The sequence below is a fragment of the Mesoplodon densirostris genome, chromosome 12 (genome assembly GCF_025265405.1).
Source record: "Mesoplodon densirostris isolate mMesDen1 chromosome 12, mMesDen1 primary haplotype, whole genome shotgun sequence".
NCBI classification, from domain to species: Eukaryota; Metazoa; Chordata; class Mammalia; order Artiodactyla; family Ziphiidae; genus Mesoplodon; species Mesoplodon densirostris.
In genome coordinates this window covers 49032205-49049961 of record NC_082672.1, presented here as the reverse complement: position 1 = coordinate 49049961, position 17757 = coordinate 49032205, and the positions used below count along the sequence as shown (strand labels likewise).

Here is a 17757-nt window from a genome sequence, read left to right as displayed (position 1 = left end):
TCAGCACTTTACTCCGGAACAGCTATAACTTTAGAAAGTTTCCCCCTACAGGCAGGGCAGTCGGGTCCCTTACAACATATTGGGGGCACATATGTTAGTATTTTATGTGATTTATGAAAGAAGATGTAGCCTTTCCTAGCTTGTCCCCTGTTTGGTCTGCAGTTACACGGCAGTGCGTTAAGAATCAGTAATTTCGTTTTGGATGAAAGGTTAGTCACAGCCTGGCTTCTTTTGGGTCGCATCTGATTCTTTTCATCCAAATGTGGGGCAGTGTGTGTAGCACCTGGTAGTACGGGCTGAGTCACAGGTGAGAAGACTGCAGTCCGGCCCGCGGAGGCCCCTGGGGGAGAAAGGCGGCCTTCAGTGTGTCCTGTGCTGCTGGGGGCCACCGACAGCACCGGGGCCAGCGCAGGCCTGCCCCACGCGGGCGGCTGGGCTCCCCACCCTGCTCTGCCCCTCCTTCCTCCTGGCTTCCCTGCCCAACTCCCAAACGTTCAGTGTTGGGCTTTGATTCTTGGCTCTTTCTTCTCTGCTGCGACCAGCTCCAGCTCTGCCTGTTTGCTTATTCTTCCTTCTCTCCCTCTCTGCCTGCCTGGCTGTCCGCCCTTTGGCAGCCTTTAAGGGTTGGAATGCTTCTGCTGCTTATCTTCCTCTCCTGCCTTTCGTTGGTGCTGTGTTTTCTCAGACATGCCTGCTCCCTGCTTTCGTCTGTTACAGCTCAGCCTGGTGGGGCCACGGCAGTTCCCCTCCCTCTCTGTCCCCATCACATGGGTTCTGAGTAGCCTCCGGGCCCAGAACACACTTCACAGCCTCCCACGTGTTCTACTTTTGGGGCACAGTCATCTTGGGTTTGGGAGGCTGCAGAATAGAAAAGCACAGGCTCTGGAGTGTGATATGACTTGTCTCTAGATCCGGCAGAGGGCTGTGTGAGGACTCATGGTGACAGCTTGCTTGCTTGCTTGGTTATTTATATAAGTTTATTTATTTTATTTTATTTATTTTTGGCTGTTGGGTCTTCGTTGCTGTACACAGGCTTTCTCTGGTTGCGAGCTGGGGCTACTCTTCGTTGCGGTGCGCGGGCTTCTCATTGCAGTGGCTTCTCTTGTTGCGGAGCACGGGCTCTAGGCACACGGGCTTCAGTAGTTGTGGCTCGCGGGCTCAGTAAGTGTGGCTCGTGGGCTCAGTAGGTGTGGCTCACAGGCTCTAGAGCGCAGGCTCGGTAGTTGTGGTGCACAGGCTTAGTTGCTCCGCGGCATGTGGGATCTTCTCGGACCAGGGCTCGAACCCGTATCCCCTGTGCAGGCAGGCAGATTCTTAACCACTGTGCCACCAGGGAAGTCCTGGTGACAGCTTATTTAAAGTGCCGGCCCAGAGTGGATCATTAATAGATCCTTGCTTTTATTGTTTTAGTATTCTATTAAATACTGAGGCAGATCCTGGTTTGGAACAGGTATCAAGAAGGAGACCTTGGTTATCCTGATTTGGGGATCTTTGCTTATAGGTAACAGAGTTTAGGAATATATCTTACACTTCTGCTTAAGAGTTCTGAATTTAAACTTCCATCAGGGTCCTGGGTTCCAGGTATTTTCAGCCTAACAATTCTAAATGCCGAGCAAAGAGATGACTGAACTGCATTATATAGAATAATGATGGTTAAAGAAAATCTTTGCAAGGGTTCCTGGAGTACTTTCTTAGGAGAGGAAAGGCTGTGTCCTGGTATCTTCTCAGCCGTCTTTCTTAACTTCACAGACCTGTCTTTCTAGTCACCATTAATTTACTGCAGATTTGTGTGTTTAATATGTAACTGTTGTAAAAGTGTGAAAGTTTTTTTCAAAGGTTTGGAAGTTGTAACTCTAATGACAGAATCAAAAACTTTGGGTTTAGATCACTTTCCCATCGTGTCAGATTTCTCTGTGCCGTGGACATACTGAAGTGTGGACGTCGTATCCATGTATGTAAAGCAGGCAAACCCAAACAGCATGTGTGTACACAGAAAAGGTCTAGGAGGCTCACCAAATTGTTGAGCGGTTATTCCTGACGAGGACAGTGGAAATGGGTTGAGGGTGGGAGGGGGTTGAAGGGAGACTTTCATATATTACTTTATATATTTTTCTAAGGTTTGAAAATTTCCAAGAATGTATTCATGAGTTACTTTTGAAATCCAGACACTTTTTTTGTAATTTAGAAAAATTAATCACTTTTGGATCCAACTTCCTGTGTAAGCTTCCTCTTCTGGTTGAAGTAGAATGAACTGATCAGCGTTATCCAGTTTTCTTTTTTTTGTTGTTGCTGTTGTTGTTGCTTTTTGTTCCCTTTTAGCATTTTATGTTTTCCTGAAGATACATTGGGATAAAGGTACATGCTTTACCAAACATAAGCTGTTTCCCAAATGGTATCCAAATATTTAGTAGTTCCCCGGCCTGAATAAGGAATCAGATGATGATTCTCTGTTCTCGCCTGGGCTGTGGTACTGGGGCCAGTTCCCCCTCCAGGCAGAAATGGTGGTGCTCACGTGCCGTGGGGAAAGTCGAACAGACTCCCTGTGAAGCACTTCCAGAGAACTGTGTGCTTTAGAAGAAGCCAGCCACTTGGCTGTGCCCTAAACACTTCCCTTTAGTGTGATGGACCTGCAGATCTCTGCTGCCAACTACTGGGTTCCTAGCCAGAGGCTCTGAAAGTCTGGAAGCTTTATAGTGAATAAATTTATAGGAACAACCCTTGATTCTAACTGTGGCCAATTGTGCGCCTGCCTCCGAAAGTGCCTTCTGCTCTTCAGGTGCAGCTCATTTTTCCTCTTCAGTCATATACTTAGATTCCTGAGCAAAACTTGCCCTCACAGTTCTCTAAAAATGCTCTCTTTGTGACAGAAATGGGAACGGTAATAGCAAAAAAAAAAAAAACACACCATTTTTTTTGGATTGTTTGTTCTTAGGTACATAAACTAACTTAAGCGGGGGGTTATTCTTCTAGAGCCTGTTAAATTATGACAGAAGATATTTCCTTGTATGGTTTTAAGAAACAAAAACAAGGAAGACATCTCAACAGGCAATGCCTTATTAAATGGCAGTGCCAGAGCCTAGAAGAGGATTAGGAACCTTTGAATCTCTTATTTAAATCTAACTAGAGCTACTGCGTTTGGGGCGGAAAAAAAGATTGTATGTGATACTAAATTTATTCACCTTTCAAACTGGGGCCTAGTATGTACAGATCAGTAGATGTTTGGGGAAGTGATGAACCTCCTACACGCAGTGTGCTAAACCTTGGCCTGTGCTCCTTGTGGCTCAAATGTCCCTGCATGTGGGGAATATGTATGTCCTCACCAGCTTGGCCTGCTTACCTCCTAATTTAGCTACATTTGGGGTAGTTACATCTGCTGAGAAAGAGCAGTGTTTCTCACTACTATAGCTACAAATAAGGCAGAAGTAGCTAGATATTTTCTGAGAAATGCTAAAGAATAAATGTGTAAATTTCTATAAATTCAATTCTTAAAGAAAAACCAAGAAATTTTACTTTTAAATAACAACTAATAATTTTTATTTAACAATTGTTATTAAAATTTAACAGTTTTAAATATTTGAAATAGAATACAAATTAACATAATTTGAATTGAGAAAAGGAGAACTTGCAGTCAGATAAAGTACTAAGAAGTAATATGCTCAAAATCTATAATAATAAATTTGAAGCTCTTATATGATTTCTCTTTTTAAAAACTCCATTATGTGTCTATACACTAGCAATCCTTTTGAAAATCAATTAATTAATTAATTAATTTTTGGCTGTGTTGTGTCTTCGTTGCTGCTCCCAGGCTTTCTCTAGTTGCGGCGAGTGGGGGCTACTCTTTGTTGCGGTGCGCAGGCTTCTTGCGGTGGCTTCTCTTGTTGCAGAGCATGGCCTCTAGGCGGGTGGGCTGCAGTAGTTGTGGCCTGCAGGCTCGGTAGTTGTGGCACACGGGCTTAGTTGCTCCGCGGCATGTGGGATCTTCCCGGACCAGGGCTCGAACCCGTGTCTCCTGCATTGGCAGGTGGATTCTTAACCACTGCGCCACCAGGGAAGCCCGTCTTATATGATTTCTTACAAAAGTGACCAAAGAACAAAACTTTGAAGGGACCAAAAATGGATAAAGATCAGGGTAACTGCTATAAGTGCCTCGGTCTCATGTTACATAAATTGGTCCAAGAAAACATTTGTTTCTTGAGCAAAAATGACTTTGTGCTAAGCTTTCAACCGTCACTCTGGTTGTCTTACCTTGGAAGAGATTTGTTCTGAACAAAATAGTAAAAGAATAGGAAGCACCTTGAAAGCTCACCTAGTAGAATTACAGTTGTGTGGTTGGGAATATTTGGTATGTGGCTTTACCAGTTAAACCCATTCCATCTGGCCCCGTGATGTCCTAACATTTTACTCCAGGTTCTCTGGAATTTGTAATGATAGATACATTTCTAAGATTCAAGTATTTATCTCCTTTTGTGTTTGTAGATAGAGTAAAAATGTATCTAATTAATAATATTAGGATTTGTCTTTATTCGTTTTTCAATAAAAATAACTCAAATCTTTACTTACTTGCTAGTTTCAACCCACTTTCTACATCCTGATTTATCTTTAAATCTCTTTTTGTGTAGATGGGCAGCATCAGGGAGTCTTTATCAAGGTCACAGAGAGCTAGAACCTGGTCTGTCCCTCTGAGCCTTATTAGTTCTTTCCAATCTATAGGCTGCAAACCCAGTAATTACCCACCACTAAGAAATTATGCTTACGCTTTGAGGGAAATTGGATTGGAGAAAAAGATGTTTAAGTAGAACATAAAAAATCAGAATGTGGGGCTTCCCTGGTGGCGCAGCGGTTGAGGGTCCGCCTGCCGATGCAGGGGACGTGGGTTCGTGCCCCAGTCCGGGAAGATCCCATATGCCATGGAGCGGCTGGGCCCGTGAGCCATGGCCGCTGGGCCTGCGTGTCCGGAGCCTGTGCTCCACAACGGGAGAAGCCACAACAGTTGGAGGCCCGCGTACCGCAAAAAAAAAAAAAAAAAAAATCAGAATGTGGAGATTATGTTCTTTAGAAAATGTGAAGTGCCAGACTTATTTTTCAAATAGCCAACTCAGAGTCCTAAACTAATTATAATTCTACCATAAAGCTATATTTTAATAATGAAGAAGAAAAATTGATTCAGCTATATAATATGATGTTGTCAAAAAGCAACCAACTTGGAGTTTAAAACCTTTTTCAAGAGTATGTTTCTTATTGTGGGGTCAGTGGACAACTTGTGTCAAAGTCACCCGGGGAGCTTGTGAAAATCACCGTTCCCAGATCCCTGTTCCTCAGGTGATCTTGATGTGCACTAAGGTTGTGAGGGGCTGCCCTGAGGCGTGCAACCAAGCTTGGTATGCTGTAGATGTGCCTAGTGGGTCCTGGGAAAAATAGAGCAGATGAAGACGGTGATCCAGATGGCGGCTTTATGTGGCCTCTCCCTTCCTTCCCAGCCCCACTGTCATCGGAGGGTACCCTCTAGAAGTTGTTCTATCATTCCCCGCTACCTACTGCCCAGGCAGACCATGGGTTCCAGGCTGGCTCCATCCAGGGTTACTAAACCTCCCAGCATCATTCTCTTCATCTGTAAAACGGGGAAAACATTAGTACCCATCTCATAAAATTGTTATGAGAATCACGATCTAAAGTCCTTAGAAAACTGCCTGACATTTCATAAACATTAAATAAATAATAGTTGCTATTATATGAATACTTTTTTTAAAAAGCTGATTCTTTTTAAAACACTTCTTCCACTAATGAGTGAATGATCCAATTTTAATTAGTTCTTTGCCTAAAAAAGCTACTGAATTGGCCACTCCTTCCTTTTTTGTACCCACCATACTTTGAATATACAACTACAGCAACATCTAGAACACTTCATGTGCATTTATTTATTTACATGGTCATCTCCCCACAACCCAAGGGTAGGAACCAGGTGTTATTCACATAGCACCGTACACAGAACATAGCAAGTAGCTACCAAATGGCAGGGAAAATCAAGTGTTTGATTCTATTAATTACTCTAATGCTAAAATGAAAGTGTTCAGTGGTGCAAAATATTTCTCAGCCTTAACGCTGGGGTGCTTAAATAGGGTATATATCTATGACTTAGCACCAAAAGACATAATGTTTGAAAATATTCTTTGGCAATAATAGTCATTGATTTACACTGTAAATAAAACTGGATTATATAAATTAGTTCTTAGGATGTTATAGCAGAATGTGTTCACTGTTTTCACTGCATATTATGCATCATATATTTCCTCTGACAGTCAAAATTTAATTGGAATTTGAATAATCAAAATTCAGTACACATTTATAGAATATCAAATCATAGTTACTTATTTTAATCTCTCTCACTTGATCTACCTATGCTCACCATGTCTGGAATATTAGCAGGCACTGTATTCTAAATTGATTATTTAAATATCTAAAACTTACATCTCTGTATTCTCCAAACTGGAAGCTCTGTGATGTGAAGGATGGATGGATCTGGCTGGCATATTTTCATTATGCAGAGGACTAATACCAGTAAAGTGCATATAATTTCAAGGGTAAAATTTTTAAATCATGTTTGATGAGTGAATTTGAGCTGATATTCAAAGAACAAATATGTATTGAGCACTGACCAGGTACAAGATCCTTAAACCTTATAATATGTAGTTCAAAGATGACTTTTGTACAGATTCTCATCTCAAAGAGCTTTCAGCCTGGAAAGAAAAGTAAGTATATAAAAATCCTTACTTTTGGACTTCCCTGGTGGCGCAGTGGTTAAAAATCCGCCTGCCAATGCAGGGGACACAGTTTCCAGCCCTGGTCCGGGAAGATCCCACATGCCATGGAGCAACTGAGCCCGTGCACCACAACTACTGAGCCTGCACTCTAGAGCCCATGAGCCACAACTACTGAGCCTGCATGCCACAACTACTGAAGCCCGTGTGCCTAGAGCCCGTGCTCTGCAACAAAAGAAGCCACTGCATGAGAAGCCCGCGCTCCGCAATGAAGAGTAGCCCCCGCTCGCTGCAACTAGAGAAAGCCCATGCAGCAGTGAAGACCCAATGCAGCCAAAAATAAAATAAATAAAAATAAATAAATTTATTTTTAAAAAATCCTTACTTCCTTCTTGTCCCTTAATGGAAATACTGAGAAAGTGCTGGGGGAACTTGGGAGAGATGATTATGGGAGTTGATTATGTATATAAAATCAAGGCGAACTGGGCTGAGGAGGCGACTGACCAGTAACCACTTAAAAGTCCTAAGCCTGTTGCTCAGTAATTGTTACATTCACTTTTCCCGAGAGCAGAGTTGACATTGTGGTGTCTGTCCTAGGTCCTGTCCTTTTTCTTCATTGGTCTGATGTCCATGATGATTCCCCTGTGCAGCGTCTTTGGGGCCCTCATTGCTGTCTGTCTCATCATGGGTCTCTTCGATGGATGCTTCATTTGCATTATGGCCCCCATTGCCTTTGAGTTAGTTGGTGCCCAGGATGTCTCACAAGCGATTGGATTTCTACTCGGATTCATGTCTATACCCATGACTGTGGGCCCACCCATTGCAGGTAAATTATATTAATTCATAGCATTTTCTACTGTAGGTCCTAAGTCTCACTTATATGTTAAATATATTATGATTTATTGGTTTCTGGTGTCTTGCTTTGTATGTGCCTTATCTATAACATTTTTAATAAGACCAGCTGTAGATGGCATGTTGGAAAAATTTGCCAATGAGTCCTCTTATTCTTATTGATATCTAAAACACTCAGTGAAATGTGTAGCAGTTAGGTTCTGGATGTGAGCTTTCAGAGTTCCTATATTTCACTTAGTATGTGTCTTGGAGGAATAGCAGTGTGATTTCTTTTTAGGGAGAGGTGAAGATTCTGAAAGATTTCTAAATATGTATGCTTTGTGTAAGAGATCATAGCCCCCTGAGAGGTAGTTAATGAAAAATAACACTTAGTAGAAACAACCCAAATGTCCGTCAGCAGATGAATGGATAAACAAAATGTGGTATATCCATACAGTGGAATATTATTCAGCCATAAAAAGGAATGAAGTGCTGTACTGATACATGCTACTAGGTAGATGAACCTCAAACATGTGCTAAGTGAAAGAAGCCAAATACAAAAGGTCCCATATTATATGATTCTATTTCTGTGAAATATACAGAATAGGTAAATCCATAGAGACAGAGAACAGATTGGTGGTTGCCAGGGGATGGAGGGAAGGGGGATTAGGGAGTAATTGTGTAATGGGTGTGGAGTTTTCTTTTGGTGTGATGAAAATATTTTGGAACTAGAGAGAGGTGATGGTTGTACAACATTGTTAGTATACTAAATGCCATTAAAATGGTTAATTTTATGTTATGTGAATTTCACCTTTAGAAATCTTCTGAATGATAGTATAAAGGTGTTTCACGTTCAGTATTAGTTGGGTGCCACTGTAAATTATTATAGGATTTGATAAAATTATTATAAAATCTAAATGTATGTACTATCATCTATGTCTGGTATCTGAGTGGCTCAGTGTAAGTTCAGTTCAATTCATTCTCATATTCAGAACCACACATATCAGCAAATTTGCCAGTTGGGAATCTAGTCATGTATCAAGCAAGCAGAACCACTACTGAGCAGACCAAATAAAAGATAAGGTTCTCAAGATCACAGTCTCCTTTTAGGGAAAACCCTCCAGTCCTTCCCCTCTCCCCCAGGTAATACACTATTTTTACATCTTACAAGCTTAGTTTGTTAGGGTTTCCAAGTCCACAGCAAATTACAAGCAGCACTTTCGTAGAAATGGTGTTTGCTACTAGAAGTGACTATAACAGATCAAGAATGAAGGAGTTAACAGGAAACTTCAAAGCAGGCAGAAGAACAACAGGAGGTTCTGAGGGATCATAGTATTACAACCAAACATATTAATTTATGTTCATAGGATGAAAGGTTCAGTTATATGTGGAATATTCTGATTCAGGGGATAGGAAAAGCATATATTTAGATATGTTGTATATTTTAGATTTCTATTTGGAATGACTGTACACCTTTTTTTTTTTTTTTTGATGTTGGTACTTACCTGAACAAATCCTCAGCTGTTTACTTAGTAGAGTCAGATATTCAATACAATGTGTTCCTAGAACATTTCAGATAACTTAGGTTGTATAGTAAAAGTTTAAAACACTAAGATAACTTTTTAAATCTGGATTTTGTTAGAGAAATTAGAAATAAGGAGTATTCTGACAGTTTTTAGAAGCAGAGCCCTAGGATCTATTAGAGTACCACACATATATTCTTATATTTTCCTCCCATGTGCTGACAAACCTTAGTTTCTTTCCAAAATGTATTTAACAACCTAGTTTTTTCATCCTGACTCTTAGATTTATAATTTTTCATGATTTTGGATTATACTTTTAAGTAGTTTCATGTTATTTCATAAACAGGCCCAAGAAAGGGTTAAAACGTAGACATTTTGAGGTCTGTGTGTATGAGAAAAGTTTCAGCTTGACAGTCCGTCCACCTTCAGCTAAAATGGGACCTTTACACCATGTGTCAGAATATCCCAAATGGCCTCTGAAGGGTTTCGAGAAAGCCAAAGCTTGGTTGCAAATATTTTTTCCATGTACTATCTTGGTAGGAAAACTCAAAGGCCTGTCACAGACTTGCAACAAGATTAAAGAAATGCGATCTTTTCCTTCCTCATATCAGAAAAGGTTTATATTTCAGACCCATTTCCTTAGAAATGTCTGATATCTGAGATGTTTGAACTAGCCTGCTGAGATGAAGATACTAGGTTGGCAGTAGGCCACCAGAGTGACTAATCTGAGACCCCAAGAGCCATACTTTTTCTCTCTTGGTGACAGTTCTTTCCCTTCCCAGGGTTACTCCGTGACAAGCTGGGCTCCTATGATGTGGCATTCTACCTCGCTGGAATCCCTCCCCTTATTGGAGGTGCTGTCCTTTGTTTAATCCCATGGATCCATAGTAAGAAGCAAAGAGAGATCAATAAAACCACTGGAGGAGAAAAGATGGAGAAAATGTTGGAGAACCAGAACTCTCTGTTGTCAAGCTCATCTGGAATCTTTAAGAAGGAATCTGACTCTGTTATTTAATGTCTTATATACCTCCACCAGACTGGACTTGCTTTTAGAAGTTTAAGCAAGTTTTCCTTTTATATGAATTGCAGATTTCTTATTTTTTTAATCACATCCTAGGAATAGCACAATAATCAGGAAATAGAACCCTTATTACTACGAGAACCATTTTCTGCCACTGAATAGCTGTCCAATATTTCTATGAGTCTGAGGCCGGAGACTCAGACTCAATTTCATGTACAAGAAAACCTGTCTGAAAGTCAAATATTATGAGAATATGAAGCTATCTCAGTAAAAAGTAACTTCAGAAACTGTGAACGCTACTTAGCTTATACAAATATTTAAAAATACCTCAAGCTATATTGAAAGGGTTGCAGTTTGGTTAGGACTGGAAATATTGTCTGTTGTCTCACATGGTGTTTTTAGTTTTGGTATTTTTATTTTAATTTCTTCTGCTATTTGGAAACAAAATTTAAGCCTGGATTCTAGATAATATCAGATCTACTTAAATCTCAAGTCTATGTTAAAATTGCTCGCCTGCTCTTAAATAAGCTTTGAAAGTAAGTTATTCTGACTTGCTCCAGTGTCAAGGGACGTTCTTGGAGCAGGTACTGACAAGGTGTTCAGAATCAATGTGTGAGATTAACAGGATCCTGTTCATAAGGGCAGAACAGTTCAGAAATCAGACATTTCTTCCATTTACATTTTTCCCCTTTGGATTTGCAGTGTGTTTTACTCAAGTAGCCAGAAACACCCCAGATTTCTGAATTTGTTTAAATTGTAACAATAAAGTAAAATAGAAGAAATGAAAGATATTCTGGCATTTTAACTTAGAATTTTTCTGACTTCTGATTTGTTGCTCAGTAAGACTTTGTGTAAATATCAGGTCCTAGTGCATGTTATCAAGTTGCAGTTTTAGGCACAAATGGGAAAAAAACATCTTTGTGAAGAAAATATCTATTTCTGATAGAAAGAATTGCTCAAATTGGTAAAACTTTCTGGCAAAAATTTGCATTCATATGTACTTATCCTATTGTGTTCCCCTTTAACATTACCTGTATTTTTAAAAATATTTTTATACACAGACAAATATAAGAAGGCTATTTGAATTTTAAAGACTTAAAATTAAAACTGAAGTCATGACATGACCCATACTCATCTAAAAAACATCAGAACATGTCCCTCATCCCTGAAATTATATTTTAGTACATTTTTCTTTCTTATGTAGGTCTTGAAGTTAATAATGTGCAAAGCATATTTAAATCCTAAATACATATGTTTATTAGATCTTCCTCAAATGTAGCTTGTTCACCTGGGAAAATGCTGTGTTTTTATAAAGCACCTCCAGGATTCACCTGTTTCTAAAGTCTCTGTGCTGAGAGAAATGAAACCTATTATCTCCCTACTTCTCTTTTCAGCTTCGATCGTTTGTGAAAGGCAAAGTCCTTCCATTCCTGTCTCTAGCTGAGGATGGAGATGCCTGGAAAGCGTATTGATTTGCAGTTGTTGATGGGAAAGGAGGGCAGGCAGGGGGAGGAGCAAAGTGAGGCTGTTAATTAAACATCGAGAAAACCCAATAACTTTTCCTTTTAGTATCAGCTTTCTCATCTGCAACTTTGAAGCTTCAAAGTGTAAATACTAAATATGGAATTTATTTCTAATAGAACTTTAAATAATTTTGATCTTGGAGACACTCTGCAACTTACTACTTCCAATTCTTCCACATTTCATATTCAGGGGACTTAGATAATTTGTTTTTTGGAAGATTCTGTTGCATTAAAAAAAAAATCTATATTTTGACCATGCTGCCCTTTCATGTTATTTTAAGCTTTTACAAAATGACTTAGAAATGATAATGTAATACATTATTAGTTTCTTCATTTATTCATGCCCAGTTATATAAAACATTATTTCCTCATTATTATCAGTGCTTTTGAAATCAGCAAAACCATACAACTAAGTACAATCATCGAACCTGCCATTATGTTTATTTTTCCTACAGTTTCAGCACAAACTCCTGACTACCCCCCAATTTTACAGAAAGACTAGATCTAAAATAGAAAATTTATTTTGTAAAGACCTCCAAAATGTTTTTCCTTTCAAAATGTTGCTGATTTTAGGGGAAGAAAAGTAATAATCTGAAACTCAAAGACTTGACCTTGCTTATTTTCCATGATAAAAGAGCAACATGACAAGTATTTATAATAAAACTTAGATCTCAGAATATTGTGTTTGTGTAGAATATTATACATTGTTAGTTTTCAGTCTAATGGAATGAATCAAATAGGATCTATAACGCTGAAAAGGCTCCACTAAAATAGACTCATGGGGAGTTCTGTGCTGTAATAATATAAAGTTAAAAAGTATGAAAGGTAAGATGCTAAATTCCATAAAATGCATATTTAGTAATATGTTTGGTACAAATAGTTATAAATGTCTAAAATATATACTAAGAAAATAAAAAATATTAATATTCACAAAGATTTGTTTTAGACAAGAAATATTAGTTTAATCTTTCAAAGTAAATCCTTTCTAATTTCTGAACAGAGTGTTAACTATTGCAGTAAAGTGACCTGATGGGCCTACATTTTTTTTTGTTCAATCCAAGACACTTGTTTAAAAGAATAGATACAAACTGTCACTTTGCTGTACAGCAGAAATTCACACAACATTATAATTCAAATACAACAAAATTTTTTTGTTTGTAAAAAAATAAATAAATCAAAATAAAATAAAATACCTTTGTTTAGCTCACAGGAAACATCCTGACCAGGCCCACCTGTGAATGACTGCAGGGAGGAAGAAATTAACACATCCCCTCCGGAGGCTGAACAGAACCAGGAAATGTATGACTACTCCCTCCCCTTTTAGTATAAGAGAAGCCTGAATTCTAACTCAGGCGCGATGGTTCTCGGACACGAGTCCACCGTCTTCTTGTTCGGCTGGCTTTCTGAATAAAGTTGCTATTCCTTGCCCACTCCCCACCCCCAAAAAGGAATAGATACAGTACTCTACTTTCTCATCTCATCCTCCTAATTCTAATAGGACTAAGCGAACTCAAATTTAAAAGGTTCTGGCATTTGAGGCCAACAGTAGCCTAAGAAGGCGAGCAACTTTACAGAAAGGCTGGATTGGGTATCGTAACAGATAACCAAGGATCTTACAGAAACATGCTGGTTAAATTTTATTGCAGTAGACCTTGCTGGGATGCATCCATGTAAGTAATAATAAACCACCCAGATTATTGATACTATATGCAAAATTTATAAATCTCTTTGATCACAGTTGTAATGCTTAGTCTATAGCCCTACTACAAGATGTGTAATTTCCACTGAAAACTGCATAGTGCTTGCATTAAGCTTCAAATTCTATTCATAAATAGAAACAGGACTTCATTTGTATTTCATGATCATGCATTATCTGTTTATACATGTTTGCAGATGATCCCATGGGCTCTGCCCAAGTATGGAAAAAAAAAAACTTTAATTCTATTAGCTTCAACTTCCCACTTTTAAAGTCAATGTACACTTGGTTGTAAAGTAAACATAGGTTTACTTCTGGTAATTATACTCCTTTTAACTGCACTTAAGAACATTTTAATTTGTGCCATTGTTATTTGTAAGCTGTCCCATGTCCAGATAACTCTTGATGTTAAATCAAATAAGACTGAATAGAAAATGTGGTATGAGATTAGAGGTAGGCAACCTATAACATGAGTGGCTCTGAGGACTTTCTGGTGATGGTAAACTTTCAGACCCTTTAGTATGCCTCTTTTTATATTATCTTTATCATTTTTCCCTTTACTTCCCCACATCCTTCAAAAACCTGCTGAAAAGTCCATTAATATCCTTGCTTAGTGCTACTGGTTGCTTAGCTGCACTGCCTACCAGTCCCTATGATTTCAGAGGATGGAACCCCATCCAATTTTGTGTAACCTGGAGAATGGCTTGCTCTTAGCTTTCAACTTAGAGTTCTAATGATACACCGAAAAAAATTTTAATTACATGATTAAACTGGGAGGGGTAATAAGTTTCATATAATTGTCATCTTTTGTGCTAACATATAAAACTTTAAATGTTTAAGGTAAATGCTTTGAGAGAAAAGACTGTCAAGTTCTTAATATAAATATTTTCAGAGAGCTCACTTTTTAACTTTGATTTTCATATTCCATTAAAGTTTTGCTAAATCATAGTCCTGAAAGCACATCATGGAGGATGCCTTGGAATGTAGTGGGCCTCTGGGATGCAGTTCCTAATGAACCTGCCTTAGGCTGGGTTACACTTTATGGTGAATGGTATTAAGAGTAACTTCCCAGAGTCTAGAGATACAAGTGGAAAGTATAAGCTAATTAATTAATTAATTAATTAGCTAATTAATAGTCCCTAGTTTTTAAATATGTGAATAATTTATATAAGTATTTAAAACTCTGTGGGAAATTTCTAACTGAAAACTTCATTGTAGCTGGCAAAGAATAAGGTGGAGAACAGGCACACACAGCTCCCAGGCTCACTCTAATGGGATAGCCGCAGCCATATTTTATCACTTTATTTGTTGGCAGAGACTAATGCTTTGTTTTATAAATATACTACAAGTGATAGGCTACAATTTTCAAGAATAAAGGGCCAAATGCCCATAACTAAATATGAAACCTGCGCATAACTTAGAATCATAATTCCTGATAAATATGGATTTTATCAGATAACTCCTTATGACCCATGAAACAATTCATTGTCACATCTTTGAATCACCCAAACCTTGATATTTGGGACATAGTAGTCTATTTAGCTTGTCATAGTAGTCTATTTAGCTTGTCCTTTTAAAAATTAATTTTGGGGGACTTCCCTGGCGATCCGGTGGTTAAGACTCCGCACACCAATGCAGGGGGCATGGGTTCGATCCCTGGTCAGGAAACTAAGATCGCGCATGCCGCCTGGCACAGCCAAAAAAAAAAATTATTAATTTTTTTAAAGTAAGCATTAATCATCTTGGCCTCTATACATTCAAGGAAATTCTCTATGGTACTATTTTTTTTTGACAGATATAAAATAGGAGGCTACCTCATTTATGAAACAAGATTTCAATCTTTTATTAGTATGTTGGAAAGACAGTGGGAATGAAATAAAACCTTTCTAAGTGCTTGATCATGACACTCACTTGATCATGGCAGTCCACCTACCTCAGCTTTCAGTGTCTGACTAAAAATCCAGCTTAATTCTTGCTTAGTCAGTGAGTTAATGGTTTAAGATTCTGGGATTAAAAGGCAAGGGAATACAAGTTGTTAAGGAGGTTGAAATATCGATAAAATTTAAGTGTTTTGTTCTGATAAATGGATTTTAAAGGAACAAAAATGGAATATTAACTATTGTGGCCTGTGGATAATCTGAAAAAGGAAAAAAGTGAAGAAATTTATAATCTATATACAATAATGAACACTTACTAATATGCTTCACCAGTGGCTTTTCAAATTACACTGGCAGCTTGATGATGAGGTCGTTTTCATCTGTGTTTTCTTTGGCAGGAAGATGGATGATCACTGACAAGAGATTGTATGCTTGTGCCTTAACCTTACAGCTTACATGTTAAACAACTCCTGTAAGAGGCACCCCTTTCCTAGTGGAACAGGGACCGTGGCAATGAATTTTTGTCTTGCTGGAGTTTTTGAAAATGCTACCGTTGAGTGTGGCAATAGTGTAGGAGTTAACCCACAAGTTCCCAATCTAAAGATGTTTCTAGCCTTTCTATATGGGTGCTGTAAGAAGACTATTTTGGAGTTGAATGTCACTAAGCATGTATGTGATATCACTATCAATATAAAACAACATTTAGAAATCAAATTAGATCTGTGACACTTTTGGAGCCTCTGATACATGACTTTTATTCTTCATCAGATAATACTTTTCAGTATCTGTCAGTTATTAGAAGAGTCCATTTGTTAAATATGTGTGTAAACACATAAACTTTTTCTACTGTTATCTTCACCAAATGTAATCTTCTATAGTATGTTCTAAAATGCTAGACAGTAATGGGTCAACATATCTTTCGTAATTTAGCCTATATTGGAATATTATTTCAGGGACCCAGGGTTTGTTATCAAGAGTGCTGTATTTTGACCCGAGGCTATGAACTGACTGTATTTGGTGCCTTTTTTTCCTACCAGAGAAAGATCAGATCAAGGTTGGTACTAAATTTCATGTTCCTTGCAAAATTATTTTTTTCTTTTTAAATATATATGTCAATAAGAAATATGTAGATCTAGCAGTATTATGCATGTTGCATTTTGTATATATGTCTGAGGAGAAAAACCTCCAAAAAACAATTACTGAGTTCAAAATCTACTTAGAGGTATGCAATTTTTGTTAACACAGAAGGCGTTCAGTATGAAAGTCAAAAAATGATCACCAAATGAAAACTTAATGATGAACACAGCCCCCCAACATAATGCCTTTAAAGAAAAATCCCTGGTCAATGTTTCTAGCATAAAGTTAGCTATTCAAAGTACCTCGGAGGGTATGTGAAAAAAATGTTATGTATATTTTATTATACATATAGCTCTATATATATACAAAATAGCTTTCTATTGAGCTTGTTTAAGTAGATATTTTAAGCTATTTTTCAGGCTAAGATTAGAGTTTTGGGAGTCATCAATCTTAAAACTTGGACAATGAGTTACTTTTTAAAAAAAAAATGACACTGAAAGTATCACTGTTCATCTTTCAGATTTAACATAAAGAAATTAGAAAGGACTGTGTCTGGGTCAGTGTCAGCAAATCTCAGACCTATGATTATCAAGGGCTCTCAGCATCATGGTCGTGGCTGACTGTGTGACACGCACCTAAAACTACCCCAAATTCCACGTGGGTCTCTGAGTCCTAATGTACCTGTAAGTAGTATCCACAGGAAGTGGGGACCACAAGTTTTTATTTAACCTTGCTGTCTTTATAGACTTTGCCTTAACTCTATTTTGTGAAGATTTTAAAAATATAAATTAGGAAAATAATACACACTATCATTTTCCTAGTTAGGAAAACCAGACATTTAGAATCTACTAGAGCATACTGGATTCTCTGTTAACTAATGATAATTCCATTCTGTTAACATGAGTTGTATGTGGAGGGGAGAATGGGGGCTTGTTAATCTGAAGTTATAGGGGGAAGATAAATTGGGAGATTGGGATTGACACATCACACTACTATATATAAAATAGATAACTAATAAGGACCTACTGTACAGCACAGGGAACTCTACTCAATACTCTGTAATGACCTATATGGGAAAAGAGTCTAAAAAAAAAGAGTGGATATGTGTATATGTATAACTGATTTACTTTGCTGTACAGCAGAAACTAACACAACATTGTAAATCAACTATACTCCAATAAAAATTAAAAAAAATTTACACTAGAGATGAAATATCCCTTTAGTAATAACTTCTCATGTAATTGTTAAAATATTGTGGTTTGAGAAATGTAAGATTATAAAGGCATTGCCCAATGCTTGATAAATTTGCATTTTGTCATTTTGTTCTCCTACCAATTTATTTTAGCCTGAAAGTTATAGCTATGACAAACTGAAACCTGCAGTATTACTGAGAGAGAGCTTGGATATTTGAAGTATCTCCTAGTATAACATGATATTTTTTATGTCACCTTGTT

At 38.0% G+C, this 17757-nt stretch overlaps 1 protein-coding gene across 1 annotated transcript in view; it reads left to right on the top strand.

Annotated features, from left to right (window-relative positions):
• SLC16A10 (solute carrier family 16 member 10) overlaps positions 1-10124 on the top strand; it is a 147590-nt gene extending 137466 nt beyond the window's left edge. The window contains exons 5-6 of the mRNA XM_060115017.1: positions 7353-7581; positions 9892-10124. Coding sequence (XP_059971000.1) covers positions 7353-7581; positions 9892-10124 — 462 coding nt within the window. The remainder of the gene's footprint in view (positions 1-7352; positions 7582-9891) is intronic.
• Positions 10125-17757: the final 7633 nt, after the last annotated feature.